Source organism: Gossypium arboreum, chromosome 1, assembly GCF_025698485.1.
Source record: "Gossypium arboreum isolate Shixiya-1 chromosome 1, ASM2569848v2, whole genome shotgun sequence".
Taxonomy (NCBI): domain Eukaryota; kingdom Viridiplantae; phylum Streptophyta; class Magnoliopsida; order Malvales; family Malvaceae; genus Gossypium; species Gossypium arboreum.
This window is the reverse complement of record NC_069070.1, coordinates 83,056,965-83,073,883: the sequence shown is the minus strand read 5'-3', so window position 1 is coordinate 83,073,883 and position 16,919 is coordinate 83,056,965. Positions and strand designations below refer to the sequence as shown.

The following is a 16,919-nucleotide window of genomic DNA, read 5'->3' as shown; positions in this document are numbered from 1 at the left end:
TATCTTTATTCATGATGAATTATATTCACCATTGAATTTAATTCATATATCTGGATGATTTCTTTTGGTTTCTATGATAATTATTTTATATAAGTTTTAGTCCTTATGGAACCCAACTAAAATTAAAATATTTGGGATTTTTTTTAAATATGGTGGCTATAAATTTTCATAAGTAGTTGCACATATAAAGGCTTTTATATAATTTGATATTCTTTTTATATTTAGTGGTTATGAATTTCTTTTAAGCATTTGTGCATATAAAGAAGTTTTATGATAATGTCTTTAGTCATGAATATAAATTTGAGTTTACATGAAATATGTAAGGCAAGCCAGTATTATTTTTATATTATTATAATTGTGTGTATATATTATGTGTGTATATATTTTATATGCATATCAATGATTTTGAGGATTAATGCATGATTATAGCTTGTGTGAATAGGTGTTTATAACCATTATTCAATAAGATATCTTTTATAGTTTAATTGGTGAAATTAAGTTTTGATGTATATCGTTGAAGTTGTTAATTTTTTATGGTTATATATTCAATTTTATGGGTGTTTTGGGGCAAATTCATGTCAACTACATACATATTTAAATATTTTGGTTTTAAGTTTGGTTCTATAATCTTAGGTTTTGGCATCTTATCGTTCCAAATATTTGGTTAAATTATGATGATATGGTTTATTGTATGAATTGTGGGATATGACAACTATTACGATTTTGTTTTTATTTTTAAATTTATTGGCTTGAAAATATTTTTCAAGTATTTATGTGAATATTTGTTTAATCATAAATACAACTTTGAATTTACATGGTAAATTCAAGGTAAGTTTTTCTATTTGATTATGAATACATGTATATGCGTGAATTGCTTTGGTGTTTTTATCCATACCAAAATTATGAATACATGTTCTTGTTAATTATTTGGCTTTGAACCACTACATTGTTTTTGTTTGGTTTTGATATATATGGTTTTGGAACAAAAAAAAAAAGAAATAGTCAAAAATTAAGGTTTTCGGTTTTTTATTGCATTATTAAGACAACCTTATTTTGGGTTATTTCGGAGTCTATAAAGCAATAAAAAAATAGTTTTCACGTTTGACTATTGGAGAAATTTTAGATTTGAATATTGGTATGTTTATATATATTTTAAAATAACCTAATTGAAGCAAAAAGTCACCAAAGTGAGTTTTTTTGTATAAATTATTTTGTTTTAAAATATAAAAGGTTGTGTGCATGTAACTTAAGTTATGTTAATATTGATTGGCCCAAATGAAAATTAATAATATTACATGTGCAACTATGGTAATAAACATGTGACAATTATTCAGTTTTACATGTGAGCAATAAATTAGCCCAAAAGAAGATTTATGGTTTGACACATTCTTATTGTCAATGTTTGATTATTACACTAATATATCACTTACAAGTTAATATTTTGTCCAAATATGAAATATTAATGGAGTATCGATATCTTGAGATGAGATTTACCTTTATTCAAATTATTTTGGTTTAAATTTGAAGTCTTATATGAAGTTGTTTATGGTTTATGATTTATTCAACTATTGTTATATTTGCCAACATCAATGTATGTTGTTTTGGGATAAATATATGCATATATATATATACTATTATCTTTTAATTTGATTGAAATATGAAATTAGGAGAAGTATTTTAAAACAAATAAATTCAGATTTTGGCTTTAGGTTTTAATTAAGGATGTCTAATATTTTAAATAGATTAGTTGAAACAAAATGCATAAAGTGACCTCTTTTGTGTAGATTAGTTTATTTGAAATATCAAGATGATTATATGTTTTTGTGATTCATGCATTTATTAATTGACCCAAAGGTAAGTTAATATTTGGCAGAATTTCAACAACATCTGTGGTGATAAATGTGGGACAATTATAAGGTATTTTATGTGAGTACTAACTTAGTCCAAAGATTAATTAATTGCGACATAATTTATTGTCAATGTTTGATTCTACAACAAGAGTATCACTTACTGTTAATATTACTGTCCAAAGACTTGATATTAATGTTGTGTTTGGTATCTTAAGATGGGATTAGTCATTATCTTAAATTTATTGTTTACTTATGAATATTAACGAGAGTTTATTTTTATTTTTATTTTTTTCTATATTCAGCTAATTCATCTTCTACTGCCACAATATCTACTAATATAATTTCTATACCCATGCTTAATGAGACTAATTTCAGTGAATGGAAAAGGCACTTACTTATAGTGCTTGGTTTTATAAATATAGACCTTGCACTAGGGGAAGAACAACTCGCACCTCTCACTGCAGAAAGCACCCCCTATGTTAAAAGGGATTTTGAGAGGTGGGATCGTTCAAATTGCAAGAATCTAATTATCATGAAGCACAACATTTCAGAAGCCTTTAGGGGCACAGAATTTGAAAAGATTACTCAGGCCAAGGTTTACTTGACGAAATTGAAAAACATTTTACTAAAAGCGATAAGGTTGAAATGACATCACTTCTGACTTGTTTGATGTCTATAAAGTTAAGGTTTAAGGAAATTATAAGCGATCTAAGGGCTATGAGTTTTATGATCCCACAATTAGGAATATTTTTTAGACGAGAATTGCAACATTCTTTTAGGATGTTGAGTTTGGAAGGAGAAATAAGGTTAGAGGCATTACTTTTAATGAGGAATTGAATTCTAACTTATTTCCTACTATCACTTTTGATAATGTTTAGGTTCTCATACCTATTATTGATTAAGAAGTGAATCTAGAACCTCAATAAGACAATGTTAAACAACTCATTATTCAAGGTGAGGTAATTGTTCTAGAAGAACAAACTCAACAACCTAAAGAATGAATTCCATTAAAAAGGTCCATTAGAGAAAGGGTTATAATGGCTTTAGTGGAATATTTTGACCTTAAGCTACATCAGATGAATATTAAGTTAATAGTTTCTCAATGGTAACATTGATCATACATTTATATGGTGCAACTAGTAAACTTTGTGTCTAATGATGCAAAGTTAATGATTTGCAAATTGAAGAACTTCATCTATGGGTTTAAGCATACTTCTCATCAATAGTATTACAATTTTACTAAATGATTATCTTATTTGGTTTAAAGATGAATTTTGTCGATAATTGTATATACCATAAGTTAAATGGGAGTAAGGTTCTATATTTGGTTTTATATGTTAATTGCATACTGCTTGTCAATAATAAGTATAGTCTCAATTAATGCCCTAAGAATGATTTTGAGATTACAAAAATGCATAAGATTTTTTTTTTTACATTTTAGTAGTAGGAAGTCTAATGTATGTTTAGGTTCTGTGTACACTGTTGGGATGTTAGGCAAATATTTTAAGCAACCCTAGTTTGGACCATTAGATAGCATCCAAGAGGGTTATAAGGTATTTTCAGAGAACAAAAGATTACATGCTCACATATCAGAGGTCTAATCAGTTAGAGATCATCAGGTATACAGACTCCGATTTTGATGGAATATGGAACAATATTTTGTCACTAAGGTGCAAATTGTGAAAACAAATTGCAATCTTTTATTCCAATAGCAACAAGAGCACATCAAAGTCAAAACACATAGATTTTAAGTTCCTGGTTGTTAAAGTAAAAGTTCAGAGTTGTTAGGTGTCTATAAAGCATATTAGGAAAAACTCTATGATTGCGGATCTATTTACTAAAGGACTACACCCAAGGTTTTTCATGAGCACATTGCTCATATGGGTGTAATATCATTTAAGGATATTTGGTTTTAGTGGGAGTTTGTACTTTTAAATGTTTTTATGTTATAGACACATTTTTAGTTATTTCAGTTTACAAATATTAAGTTTATTTTCTGCAGAAATAAAGTTTTTTTTTTGTTTATTCACACTTTGGTTTTGGTAAGATTTGATCTCACTAAGGTTTAAGGAGGACTATAGGAAATAGACATGTTTAGATTATATTGCATGAAATTTCCATGCTACACATCCATACTTAATCAATGTCATTTGGTTGTGTTAATATACGTGATTAAGGATGGATTTAGTTACGATATATGTAACGAAAATCGTCTTGGTTTTATGTTAACATAATTAATGGACGAGATTGTTCGAAATGCCTTTTGGATATGATAGTAAAATTTTGAGTTCATAAGGTTATATAATGACATGTAATTATAGACTAATTAGTATATATATGTGGTCTAAGTGGGAGATTGTTGGAAAATATGGACATTACATATATAATAAGGGTAATTACACATTATTATTTACTATCATGATAGGTTAGCCCAAATTAAAAGTGATCTAATTTGGTTAAAATTTTATTGGGCTTTAATTATAAAATAAAGTATGGGTCAAATATGTGCAGATACTCTAGTAATTGAGTTCTAATCAAATTTTAATTAATGACGGGCTAATTAGGAATTAGAACTAATATGCCAATGTTATAAATATTAGGTTATGGTCCCCAAATTATACACAAGATATCTTTTCTAATATCCCATCCTTAGGAAAGAGAGAGTAAATATTCTTTGAATTTCTTATGTGCTAATTTGGAAGATCAAATCCCCAAGATCGTGAAAAGCTTCAAGGAATTCATGGATTCAGATACGCTTCCGCATTTAGTTTTATTCTTGATTTATTCTTGATGATTTGACATGATATATCCTAGTTTATTCAGTTTTATTTTAGAAATCTAACAGAAACCCTGTATAGTAAACTAAAGCTCTTCTATGGAATTTAATATCAAAGTTTACTTAACTGGAAATTTCATGTGCATTTGTGCAACACTATGATCATAAACATACAGATGAACAACTTTTTCTAGTCCAGATGAAAATTCACTTGGCTGAAAGATGTATAGACAGTCTTCACAACTTGCAGGATGGTAGAATGAAAGCTCCTCAATTATGTAAAGTAGCATCATAAATTCATAATATTGGCATCGACATTCTGGAATCCTTGCAAAAGATTAGTTTCATTAAGTACATTAAAGTAGGAGTTAACTTGTAGAAAGCAAATAATTCTCAATCTTGCTCTGCTTGATGATTTCTTTGGACAAGGTAAGTGGAAAAGGGGAAAAAAAACTTGTACTTCAAGTGTAATGGTGATATAACACATTGAAACTATCAATAAAGAAAACGAATACCTTTGGTAGCAAATAATCATCTCTTTTCTTTCTTAAGCTATAGCATTCAGATTCAGAGACACAAAAAGATAGTTCACCATAGAGTAATGGGGGAGCAAACGAATAGATAGTGTTAGTAATAAGAAACAAAATAAACATAATGTCAAAAATAGCCCCTAACATTTGATTGTTTGTTCACTTTGGCCCTTTATGTTTTTTTTAGAGCACTTTAACACCTAACATTTTTTTGTTAAATTGGTTTATTTTTAATGGACATGTTGGCGTAGAGGTTAGTTAACTAACGGCACTAATTTGGAAAAAAAATTATTCTACCTAGGCGTCAACACATTTCACACTTATGAAAATAAAAAATAATTAAAAAAATCTATTGAATTAGGTAATCTAAAAAAAAAAGAGAAGGCAATCCTAAAAAAAAAAAACTCTTGAATCAGTTAATCTAACAAAAAAGACATTGAACCCTAACTCGAGAAAGTTAAAAAATTGCACGAAAAAAGATTATCCAAAGCCTGTTGCAGAATCACATTTGATTTTGGATGATATTTTGGGGAATGTTTTAAAATTTTTCACATTGAAAATGTAATATACGTTATTTCGATTTTGGTTTAAGGTTTTAGAGTTTGTGGATTTTGGGTTTAGGGTTATCGAATTTAGGGATTTTGGGTTAGGGTTTTTGATATTAGGGATTTTTGTTTAGGGTTTTTTATTTTTGAAATATTTGTTTCGGGTTATTGATTTGGATACTAATTAGAAGAGGAATGTTGGGTATATTAGTTTTTTTGTTTAAGGTTCTTGATTTGGTTGTTGAAAAAAAGAGGGCTTTTTATTTTTTAGGGTTTCTTGGTTGAGGGATTTCGATTTCGTTAGTGATAGTGGTCGACCCCAAAATTAGACAAATCTTCATGTTTCATTATACTTTTTGGTTCAGTGCACAAATTTTATGTTGGGACTATAATGTTGGTTGGTGGGGGCATTAGTTCTAAGCATAGTTCAATAGGTGAACTTATTGAAGTGGTCTGTCTATCTTTTGTTGTTGTTCTGTTGTTATATATATAAACTTTTTAAGATTTGATTATACAATTATTAAATCATTTAACTTTATATGCATTTTGTATTCTTTATATTATTTTGATATTTTATTTGCCTACACCTTTTTTGCTACACTTTGTTTGTCTATTAGTATGGAATCTTACTATTTTGTAACTTTTGTAATATATATTTTTTTATTTAAACTGTAGATGTTTGTAGAGGAATACTACATAAACTTGTATGCTGGGGGTAAATTTGTACATGATCCCCATGGTAGGTATTTAGGAAATGAAATGGTGAGGCTTAAAGAGGATACAAATATGATATTATATTTTGAGTTATGTTAAATAGTTAAAAAATGGGTTAAAGTTCAATACAATGCAACTAATTTATTTCCATGTACCTGGTAGTAGGACTTTACAGGATAACCATAGGGTAGTATGGAATGATAGTAGCACTATTTACATGTTGAACGACAAAGTTAAGCATAAGGAGATAGACTTGTATGTAGAGCACGAGATTAACATTGTTATTTTTCTTGATGATGATTTATTGTTAACTATAGCAACTGTTAAAGGTTCTAGTGATGGTAATCAAGGTGGTGAGGGTTTAAATGGGGAGGGTGTTGAAGTTGTTTGCAGTAAAGGTGCTGAGGTTGATGCTGCAAGTTAATGCTTACATGGTTTAGATGCATTTGTTGAAGGTTTTGGTTATGGGAATCAAGGTGGTAAGGGTAGTGAAGGTTTAACTAGGGAGGGTGTTGAGGTTGCTGGCAATAAAGGTGGTGACAGTGGTAAATGTGGTGAAGGTTTTGAAAGGTTAAATGGAGAGGGTGTTGAGGTTGTTGGCACTAAAGGTGGTGAGAGTTTTGAAGGTTTAAATGGGGAGGGCGTTAAGGTTGCTAGCAATAAAGGTGGTGAGGGTGGTGAGGTTGAGGGTGGTGAAGGTGGTGAGGATTTTAAATGTTTAAATGAGGAGGGTGTTGAGGTTGTTGGTAGTAAAGGTGATGAGGTTTGATGCGGTCGTTGGAAGCACCAAAAATATCCTATCCCTATAAAATAATGAAAATAATAGTATAAGGGAGTAAGGTCAAATCTTCAGGGACTGGATTTGCACAAGTTCTTGTTCCTCTAGATCCCGGGCAGAGTTGTGCCTAGTGAAACCTGCATACCTGGGAAAAAATAAAAAATAGAATTAAAAGTTTGATTGAATTGAAATTTCAAAAATTAAAATTGAAATTGTAGAGATAAACAAATTTGAGGAAAGAGAGTTTTTTATGGAGAGATTCCAACCTCCGGTTGTCTCGATCTACCTTGGGTTCAATCCTAGGCTTTTAGGTGATCATTCTCGAACAGAATAAGCCAGTTATAGTGGAAGAGGACACCTACGACCACCAATTCCACTTAGATTTTGGACTTACGATTTAGAAGAACCTGACTCTAACCAACAGTCGCTTTTGTGGGATCGTCTTACACTAGATCATCACTTTTCAATGGCGAATGCCACGCCATTTTGTCTCTTCGGCTCGACAACCAGTAACACAGTAAGCTAACGAACTAACTGTGCAATCTTTCCAAAACATATAAAGCGAGCGTTCTTTGCATAAGTTGAAAAGATCACCTTTGAAGGGACATGGACGGAAGCGTCAGCCTCATAATGCGGAGAAACGATAAATACTCGTTGAGAAGGCTAAGCGCAGATTCTAAGCCTCATGAACCCTTTTTGGGGAATTTCGACAACCTTTGGCTAGATGAATTTAGTGGCTCATGATTTTTGAGAAAAAAATAAACTTAATAAAAATAGAATTTTATCGAATGAAGAAAGGAACAAAAGCTAAGTTCTTTGGGAGATGGAGTGTTACAAAAAAATATCAGTGTAATTTGTGTCACTCTATCCCCTATTTATAGTACTAGGAAACCTAATCTATTCCTAATTAAATTCTAAAAGATAAATACAAATAAATAAATATAATTAAAGATAAAAGCTACAATTAAATCTAAATAATCTTTAACAATTATCCTAATATAATTAAAAATTAAATAGAGTCTTGTGCTTATAAAATCTCTTCTTTGCACATTTGCCCTCAAGTCTTCCAGATTTTGTGTTTTCGACACCATTTCCTTCTTACTTGGCATGCCGGCCCATTTTATCTTTAAATTTACGCTTTTTACCCTCAAATTTCCTTTTGCCTTCAATTTAGTCCCTACAAGATAAAAAACCATAAATAGCTCAAATTAGTAGTATCATACTGAAAATAAATGTGTAATTAATACATAAAAATATTTCATTCTAGAGTATTATCAAGGTTAATGTTGTAGGTGAAGCTTTAGATAGTTTAAATGCATCTGTTGAAGGGTTAGAATAGGGTGACGGAGGTTTAAATAGTGGTGTTGAAGAAGCTAATGATGAGGGGTATGAAGATGAAAGTGATAGTAGTTTAGAAGATGATTATGATTATTTGATGAAGGCGATGTACTTTTCAGATGGTGATAATGATGAGGAGTTTCAAGAAGCTAGCCAAAAGTGGAGGGAAGTGGAGGGGAAAACTAGTAGGAAAGCTAAGGAAAAAATAGTTGATGAGACTAAAAGTAAAAGCTCTAGAAAGTAGTTTAGGGTAGAGGTCCCTAAAGAAGTCAAGGGTAAAGGAATAAATGATAAAGTAGTCAGGGAAGAAGAGGGAAATAAGACTAAATATTTTGATAGTGATGATCATGGGAGCATACTTAGGTCAAATGATTATGATAATACTGATGCTTGTAGAAGAAGTAGGTTCCCCACTTCAATCCAAACTCAGCAAGGCCACACTTTTGTACTGGGATGGTGTTTAAAGATGGTGAGCAATTCAAAACTGCAATTTGTAAGTACTCAATGTGTTGTAGAAGGGAACTTAAAATAATCAAGAATGATCCAAATAGGGTTAGATTTAAAGTATTGTATCTAAAAAGTGTACATGGAGAATATTTGCAAGTTATAGTAGCATGTCCTAGTGCCTGCAAGTGAAAAGTTTTCATGATGAGCACAACTGTTATGTTAATTTTAGAAACAAAATGGTCAATGTAAAAGTAATTGTAAAAAATTTTGAAGCTACTTTTAGGGACCACCCAAAAATGAAGCTAAGGGAGATACAAAGAAGGGTAACTTCATAAATAAATGTGAATGTTAACATGAGAAGGTGTAAAGAGCCGAGAAAATGGTGAAGGATAAGTTGGCAGGAAACTTTGTAGAGGAATTTGCTATGGTGTGGGATTTTGCTGATGAGTTAAGACTAAAGAATCTTGGAAGTACTATAAATATTGCAGTGAAAAGAGTCAAAGCTGAATCCCCACCACATTTTAAGAGGTTTTATGTCTGTTTTGAAGCACTGAAAAGAAGTGGGAAGTAAGGGTGCAGACCTATACTAGGTTTGGATGGTTTCTTCTTAAAATGTCCATTCAAAGGTTAGATATTGCCTACTGTTAGGAGAGATGGAAACAATTAGATGTATCCAGTTGTCTTGGCTATTATTGAGGGGAAATGCATTAATTCTTGGTCATGGTTTCTTAGTCTTTTGACAGCAGACTTAGGAATGGAATATGGGTTTTGGTATACCATCATCAGTGACCAACAAAAGGTAAACAATGCTATGTTATTTGCACCAATTTATTACTGATGTGAACATGTTTGTTAGATTGTTTTACTTATGGTTTATAAATTAATTTGTAGGGTCTTGAGATAGCCATTAATGACATTGTACCTAGAGTAGAATATAAAAATTGTGTTAAGCATGTCTTATCAAACTAGTCTAGCAATAAAAAAGAAAAAGCATATGAATTTGATTTTTGGAAAACTGTGAAGTCTACAGCAGATAGAGATGAGAACAAAATAAAGAAGATTTGTATAAGATAGAGAAAATGTTGTAAATGATTTGTTCTCTAAGAATTCGAAAGCTTGGACCAAGGCCTTACAAAGGTTGTGCTCGGTGTCAGATATTATTGATAATAACCTCTGTGAAACATTTAACTACAGCATCGTGAAGTCTAGATTCAAGAGCATAATAACCATGTTGGAGGAAATCAGAGTTAAACTAATAACCATAATAGTGTATAAGAGGAAGCAATACAGTTCATGGAAATACAATTATGGTCCACTGATAAAGAAGAAATTTGATTACAGCAAGAACGAAGGTGTTGATTGGAAGATGATCTAGAATAGGGAAAATGAGTGTGAGTTAAGAAAGGCAAAAAATAGTATGTAGTAAATGTAAAGGATAGAGCCTACAATTGTCGAAGTTGACAATTATCTGGGATCCCTTGTCCCTATGCCTTCTCCAGCATCTTGAACAAAAACCTGATGACTACTTACATAGGTACCACCACAAGGAGACATATTTGAAAGCAAATGCATATGCTTTACAACCCATAAATGGGTCACATGAGTGGAGAAAATCTTGTATTGAGCCCGTGCTTCCACCAGTTGAGAAAAAAATGCCTGGTAGGCAAAAGAAGAATAGAAGGAAGATAAAAAATAAACCGAAAAAAGTAAGGCATGGACAACTCAGTAGAGTTGGTCTGATTATGAGATGCAGGAAATATGGTGGTAAAGGTCACAACAGAGGATCATGCAATCAATCTAACACAATTGGATCACAGGTATATCTTAAACACTTTTTCACTGTTAAGTTTCAAAATATTTAAATCTAATTTGGGGTTGTGCATTTTTTTCTCAGTCTGGTACGAGTACAAGAACTAGAAGCCAAAAAAGGAACAACAGAAGATCATGCAATCAACCTAACACAACTAGATCATAGGTATATTGTAAACACTTTTTTAGTGTCAAGTTTCAAAATATTTAAATCTAATTTGGGGTTGGGCATTTTTTTCCTTAGTTTGGTACGAGTACAATAACTAGAAGCTAAAAAAGGATAGCATATCAAGAATCTATCAACACACAAAAATCCATTGCAGCAAAGAAGATAAAGACATGAATCGAGATATTGTTATGACTAAACCTTTTGTTTGTTTGTTGAAATAGTTGTGTAAGATATGTTTTGTTTGTCATTACATGTAATAATTGCCTAAGATATTTTTTTTTTGTATTTTAGGCTTCTATGACTTGCTTAAAGTTGGTATAACAATGATGGTAATATGTAACAAATTGTTGTGGTATATCATTATTGATGTAGGCAACTATGTGGGTCTAGGGTCATTTTATTAGTTACTTTTGTTCATGGTGCCTACAATTACCCATACAAACAACTATTTTGAGCATGACATATAATGTTAAATATCCAATATTTTAGTACATGTAACATTCTTTTATATATTCAATTTTCCCCTTTCATTATACTTCCCTCAAATTAGCTACAAACCCAATATTGATACAAAACTAAGTACAATTTTCCTTATACTTCCCTCAAATTAACTACAAACATCAATTCGAATGTGACAATTTATGTCAACAACAAAGTTTGAAGATACTAGATATACAAAACACAAGAACATGACACCATACTTTTCAAATTATAACATTTCTACATAATGTGAAACATAAGATAAATAATACACTGCAAATAAACATTTTCTTATAAAACTCTCTCTTTCTTCAATGATTTACATTTCTGCTTCAAGCCCTCAATCTTTGTTCTTAATTCAATGTGATCCACAACATCACCACTAACATGTTTATACACACTGCCAGTATCAGATATCTCAACATTATTGCTTTTACTACCACATATACTTTCACACTTCATAATTTGCTTCCCAAGTCTCGTATTCTCTTTTGCAAGTATTCTTTTGCTATCACATAATTCACGTATTACTTCATTCACCCTGTTACACAACTTATCTTCATACAACTTAAAAAATCCGCATTCACCAATCTACAATTCACACAAAAAAGTTCGACATTATATTATATAAACCCTACAATTCACTGACGACTAAATGTAGCACCAATTTAGCCCAACCGACACAAAAATCAAACAAACTAAAAAAATCCCCAATTTTATTTGAACACTAAAACAAATTTACTAAATATATGCTTACCTGAAAATCTAAGCAACCATAATACCTTCTATTTTGGTTTAAATCGCTCCGGAGCTAACTTGTTATAGAAACATGTTACTTTCCCTTAGAGCCAACTTATTACAAAGTCTCTCTCGGAGCTACCTTGTTATAGAAACATGTTACTTTTTCTCCATCATAAACGAACTCCCCTCGTGATGAAGAAATCAGCTTCGAATAAGGAAATTTCTCCGTTGATGGCTTCCTACTACTTTTTGCAAATAATATTTTCAATTCTTTTACTGATCCACTAAATTTCAAGCTTCGATTTGCGCAAAATTTCAGTGAAGAGGGAGAGGATTCGAGATATAAGGTTCTTCATTTAAGGGCTTTTAGATTGTTTTAGTTGTGTCTGTGTGTTTAAGAGTTTTTTTTTTTTAATAATTTTAAAATTATTTGCTAATGTGGTATATAAGACAAAATAATGCCACGTCAGCATTTAATTACCTTTGGACCATCACGTCAGCTGTTAATGTTGATCGTTAACCAACTAATGGCCACGTCAACATGTTCGTTAAAACTAGACCAATTTGACAAAAAAAAATGTTAGGTGTTAAAAGTGTTCCAAAAAAACATAAACAACTAAAATGATTAAACAGTTAAACGTTAGGAGCTATTCTTGACATTATGCCAATAAAATAAAGCATTGAACTTTAGGAAATAATTAACCTTTTCGGTGGTAACAACATGAAGCTGATATACAGAAAGTAAATAAAATATGCATCACATTGCACACAGCACGAGGAAGTGAAGAAGTTACCTGTAAAATGCTATGGCAATAGACAGGAAAAATAACTCGTGGTTCAAGTGTAATCATAATCTAAACACACTGAAACTCAATAAAGAAAAAGAACACCGTAGCAGCAAATAAATCTCTGTTTTCTTTCTTAAGCTACAGCATTCGAATTCAAAGAAAAAGGTGGTTCACCAATGGGTAATAGGGGAGGAAACAAATAAACATTGTAATAAGAAACAAAATATAGCATTTAACTTTAGGAAACCATTAACCTCTTAGATGGTAATAACAAGCAGCTGATACACAGAAAATAATCAAAACATGCATCACATTTCATAGATAAGACACAGCACAAGTGAAGAAGTTACCTGTACCAAGCAATGACAACAGGCAGGCAGAGGGTCAAACACAGCTATGCAATTTGATACCATTCAACAACAATCAGTAAGATGAATCAGATAAAATTTTCTTTCGGTTATAATCTCCTCTCAAAAAGATTTTAAGAATAAACTCCTTTCATCAACCAGGTACATTTAAGATTTTATTTCTGAATACCAAAGATCAAAACTTGGTGGAACAAAAATAGTTTTTCTTACCAACTAGACTATCCCATATGGGTTCATTCTTAGGCTTTTATTAAAATATAAATCTTAACAGGTCGATTAAAAGATACAAAAATAAGTTCTTATTATAATCAAGGATCTTAGTTTATACTAAGATCAGTTGTAGGGAAGAATTTATTTTACATTTTACTTGGAGATGAATGGGAGACTAAAGATGAAAGTACAGATCAACAAAGATCATGGCATTGGTTTACCTCAGAAGTCACTTTCCTTCTCATAAGTCTCAACATTTGAAATTTAAATGGACAGAATAAACAATCATTACTACTTTCGAAGGATGCATTTGCTTCTCATAATCAGATATATGGATGATTGTCCCTATAAACTTGAGAAAAATAATATTACTAGTAGAACATTAGATCATATTAACCACAAGACAGATCCTGTGGGAGTAATTTATTGTCTCTGAGAGCATAGGGTTACATAAGAAATACTACTTCCTCACTCTCTAGCAGATTCCCACTTATATGCACAGGATCTGAAGGGTAGTGCATAAGTCCCCTTCAATCTTTCCGTGATTGCTCTTCTTCTAACATTCTGCGATTAAAATTGATCAATCTCTTGATCTCTTCCATAAAATAGATTACTATCTCTATCATAATCCACTCACTGTGTAGAATAATATTGAGGTATCAGATAAACTTTCCTTAGCAGAACAGAGTCTCCTACGGATAGATGTCTACTAAGGAATCAACCAGTGTAGAAATCCCCTCCTATTTAGAATAAATCTTTGTCCGTAAAGCATATAACATGATGATGAATGATACATGCTGTTATTAACAACGACCACTGACACAAATATTGAAATTCTTGATCCTAAAGCAAATTTTCGTTTCTAAAATAATAAAAGGATTTGATATTTTTGGAACAAATACCACTAGTTCTGGCATACAGCAGTGAGAACTGAGATTATTGAGTATACATTCAAATAAATTTGAAGGAAGCTGAGTATTTCCTAATACTATAAACATTTTCCAGGAGAGAAATATACATACAAGGCCTTCTGATATAAGCAACTTCAGTAAGATTTCATTATATTTCCTCGAAAAAGTTGGACTGAAAACACATTCAAGCAGGCATCAGAACCCTACTACCACCCGTGATATGTAAATACAGAGCAAGACAAACGGTGACTATAATGGAAGACTTAGCACCAACATATCGGATAACATCCAGTCCCCTTTCCACAACTTCCTCATGGACAATATGAACGCTTCTTTTCAGACCCTCTGAAAGCATCCATAATATAAAAAATACTAAAGACCTTAATGTTTCAAAGGTTACTCTCCAAGTCACATCAAGCACAAACTTCCTATTGCTGGGAACTGCCCATGTGGATGAGACCTTATCAACCCACCCATTATTCTGAATCCCATCAAATGAGCTCCCCCTTTTCACTCCTTTTAATGACACTTCCTTCTCGAAACCATCTCTCATTCCCCCAGCACCTGCGCTCTGATCAAAAATCGAGCATGTTGAAGCCGAATTCAATTTTGAACTTGTCAACACTTGATGAGATGTTCTCACCAGTGTTTCCACAGCCCCATTACAAACAGAAACCAGAGTGTCTCTGACATGTTTTTGATGCTTGGGATTGGTCATCCCAGCAAAAATTTCATCATAAGTATTAATGTCCATTGTCTTGTCAAGATAAACTGCAACAGCTGTGCTTACAAATCTTTGAATGCAATCAGCAATTAGCTCTTTAGACTTATCATCATAAAGGACATTAACCCATTTGGGTACATCAGATGACCCATTATTCCCACTCAAACCCTCCACTTCTCCGCCACTTGAGTAGAACCCCAAAACCAGATTCCTAGCAAAGCTACCAACAACAACAGATACAAAACCAGTCCCAGCATTAGAAAAAACCCTATCCAACACCCTATCAGTAATGCTGGAATTTTCGGAACCCGCTGCGAATTCATTCTCATTCGCTGATTCTAACTTATACCCTCTTAAAACTCCAACTGTTAAAGCCTCAGTAACCGAAATTAAAGATTGGGAAAATTCCTCTGATCTCACAATTTTTGAAATTTGCTTCAAACTACTCGGAGCTTGATCAGAATCGGATTGCAAAAACTCCTTCAACTCCTTGGAGACAACATTGATGGTCTCGGCGGATTCGGAGACCAACTCAGCTAACGAAATCAGAGCTCCGAAGAGCTTGAAAAGCCTCTTCCTTTTCTTCACCACAGAGGGTAAATTATACACCTTATAGACCCCATAACCAGAGACTCCACATATAGCTAGCAATATAAGCCATTTTTTCTTCCTTCGTGAAAAAGTCAACGCATTGTTCACCAATTGCAAATCCATTAACCAAAACAAAAACCCTAGAGATACAGGAATTGGATCCGAGGCTTTCGAAATACTAGCAAGAAAGAAGCTATTAACCAAGAGATTTATGGTTTTTGGATAAGTATTCACAGGTCGAGAAATCTAGGGTTTCCTTTCATTTTATTTTCTGAAGGTTAGATGTAGACAGAGGGTTTTCTTTTTCCTTTTATCCATAATAGATAAGACAATTTAAGAGCAGCATTCAAAGAAGATAAATAAACTAATTTCCTTTTGTCAGGAAGGGGATTAGGACTAAATTACTAACCGCATTTTTACAATAAAAAAAAAAAAACCGAGAATAGATCGTTTTGTTCAAAAATAATTAGAAAGAATCGATTTCATTAAAAAACATTGAGTTGGCATGTTTTTAGGGAAAATGTAAAAAAGTGCGTTCAGTTTAATGCTTTTTTCTTTAATGACAAATAAAATGTATCTACGTTAGCATGCTTTATTAAAGTACTTTCATATAAGCGCATTTTTGTCCGTGCTCTAATGATTAACTTCAACGACTATTTAAATTAGATGTTGGATTCCAACGATAAAAAAAAAAAAGAAAAAAGTATAACCCTCTTCTCACACACACACATTTCTCAAGTACAATTCTCTCCTAAATCTTTCAAATAGTCTCTTAGATTATTTTCTTAAATTCTATTTTTATCTAAATTATTCTTTTTATTATTTTTATTAGTAATTTCAAGAAATAATATTTTTATTAAAAATTTGTTCATGTTCAATTATATATTTAGCAATGGTCGAGTCTCTAGTCCGTCTTAATAACAAGCACATCTCTGTCAACCAATTGCAAATGGTAAAAATAAATTTTAATAATTTTTTTGTTTTTTTATTTCATAGTTATAATTGAACTTAATATTTTTTATAAATTTTATGTAAATAGGCGGAAAATCGAATTTTGTAATGCCATATTCGTAATCTACCTAGTCCTCTATCACTGCTGATCGAAACATACCTGAGGGAAGCTGGTTTTTTGCATGTGGCCCTTGTAGGT

The 16,919-nt window shown here is 31.8% G+C and overlaps 2 protein-coding genes across 2 annotated transcripts in view; one reads left to right on the top strand and one right to left on the bottom strand.

The window, feature by feature from the left end:
* LOC108481204 (uncharacterized) overlaps positions 1 to 8,775 on the top strand; it is a 45,299-nt gene extending 36,524 nt beyond the window's left edge. The window contains exons 3-6 of the mRNA XM_017784367.1: positions 6,377 to 6,440; positions 6,733 to 6,813; positions 6,871 to 7,178; positions 8,533 to 8,775. Coding sequence (XP_017639856.1) covers positions 6,377 to 6,440; positions 6,733 to 6,813; positions 6,871 to 7,178; positions 8,533 to 8,775 — 696 coding nt within the window. The remainder of the gene's footprint in view (positions 1 to 6,376; positions 6,441 to 6,732; positions 6,814 to 6,870; positions 7,179 to 8,532) is intronic.
* A 5,621-nt stretch (positions 8,776 to 14,396) lies between these two features.
* Positions 14,397 to 16,324, bottom strand: LOC108480719 (protein PHLOEM PROTEIN 2-LIKE A10-like). Its single transcript, XM_017783801.2, has one exon. The coding sequence runs from the start codon at positions 15,890 to 15,892 to the stop codon at positions 14,639 to 14,641; it is 1,254 nt and encodes a 417-aa protein (XP_017639290.1). The 5' UTR covers positions 15,893 to 16,324; the 3' UTR covers positions 14,397 to 14,638.
* Between the last annotated feature and the right edge of the window lie 595 nt (positions 16,325 to 16,919).

Excerpts from the sequence above, each read along its gene's own strand:
- LOC108480719 (XM_017783801.2), bottom strand. The coding sequence starts at position 15,892 with ATGGATTTGCAATTGGTGAACAATGCGTTGACTTTTTCACGAAGGAAG.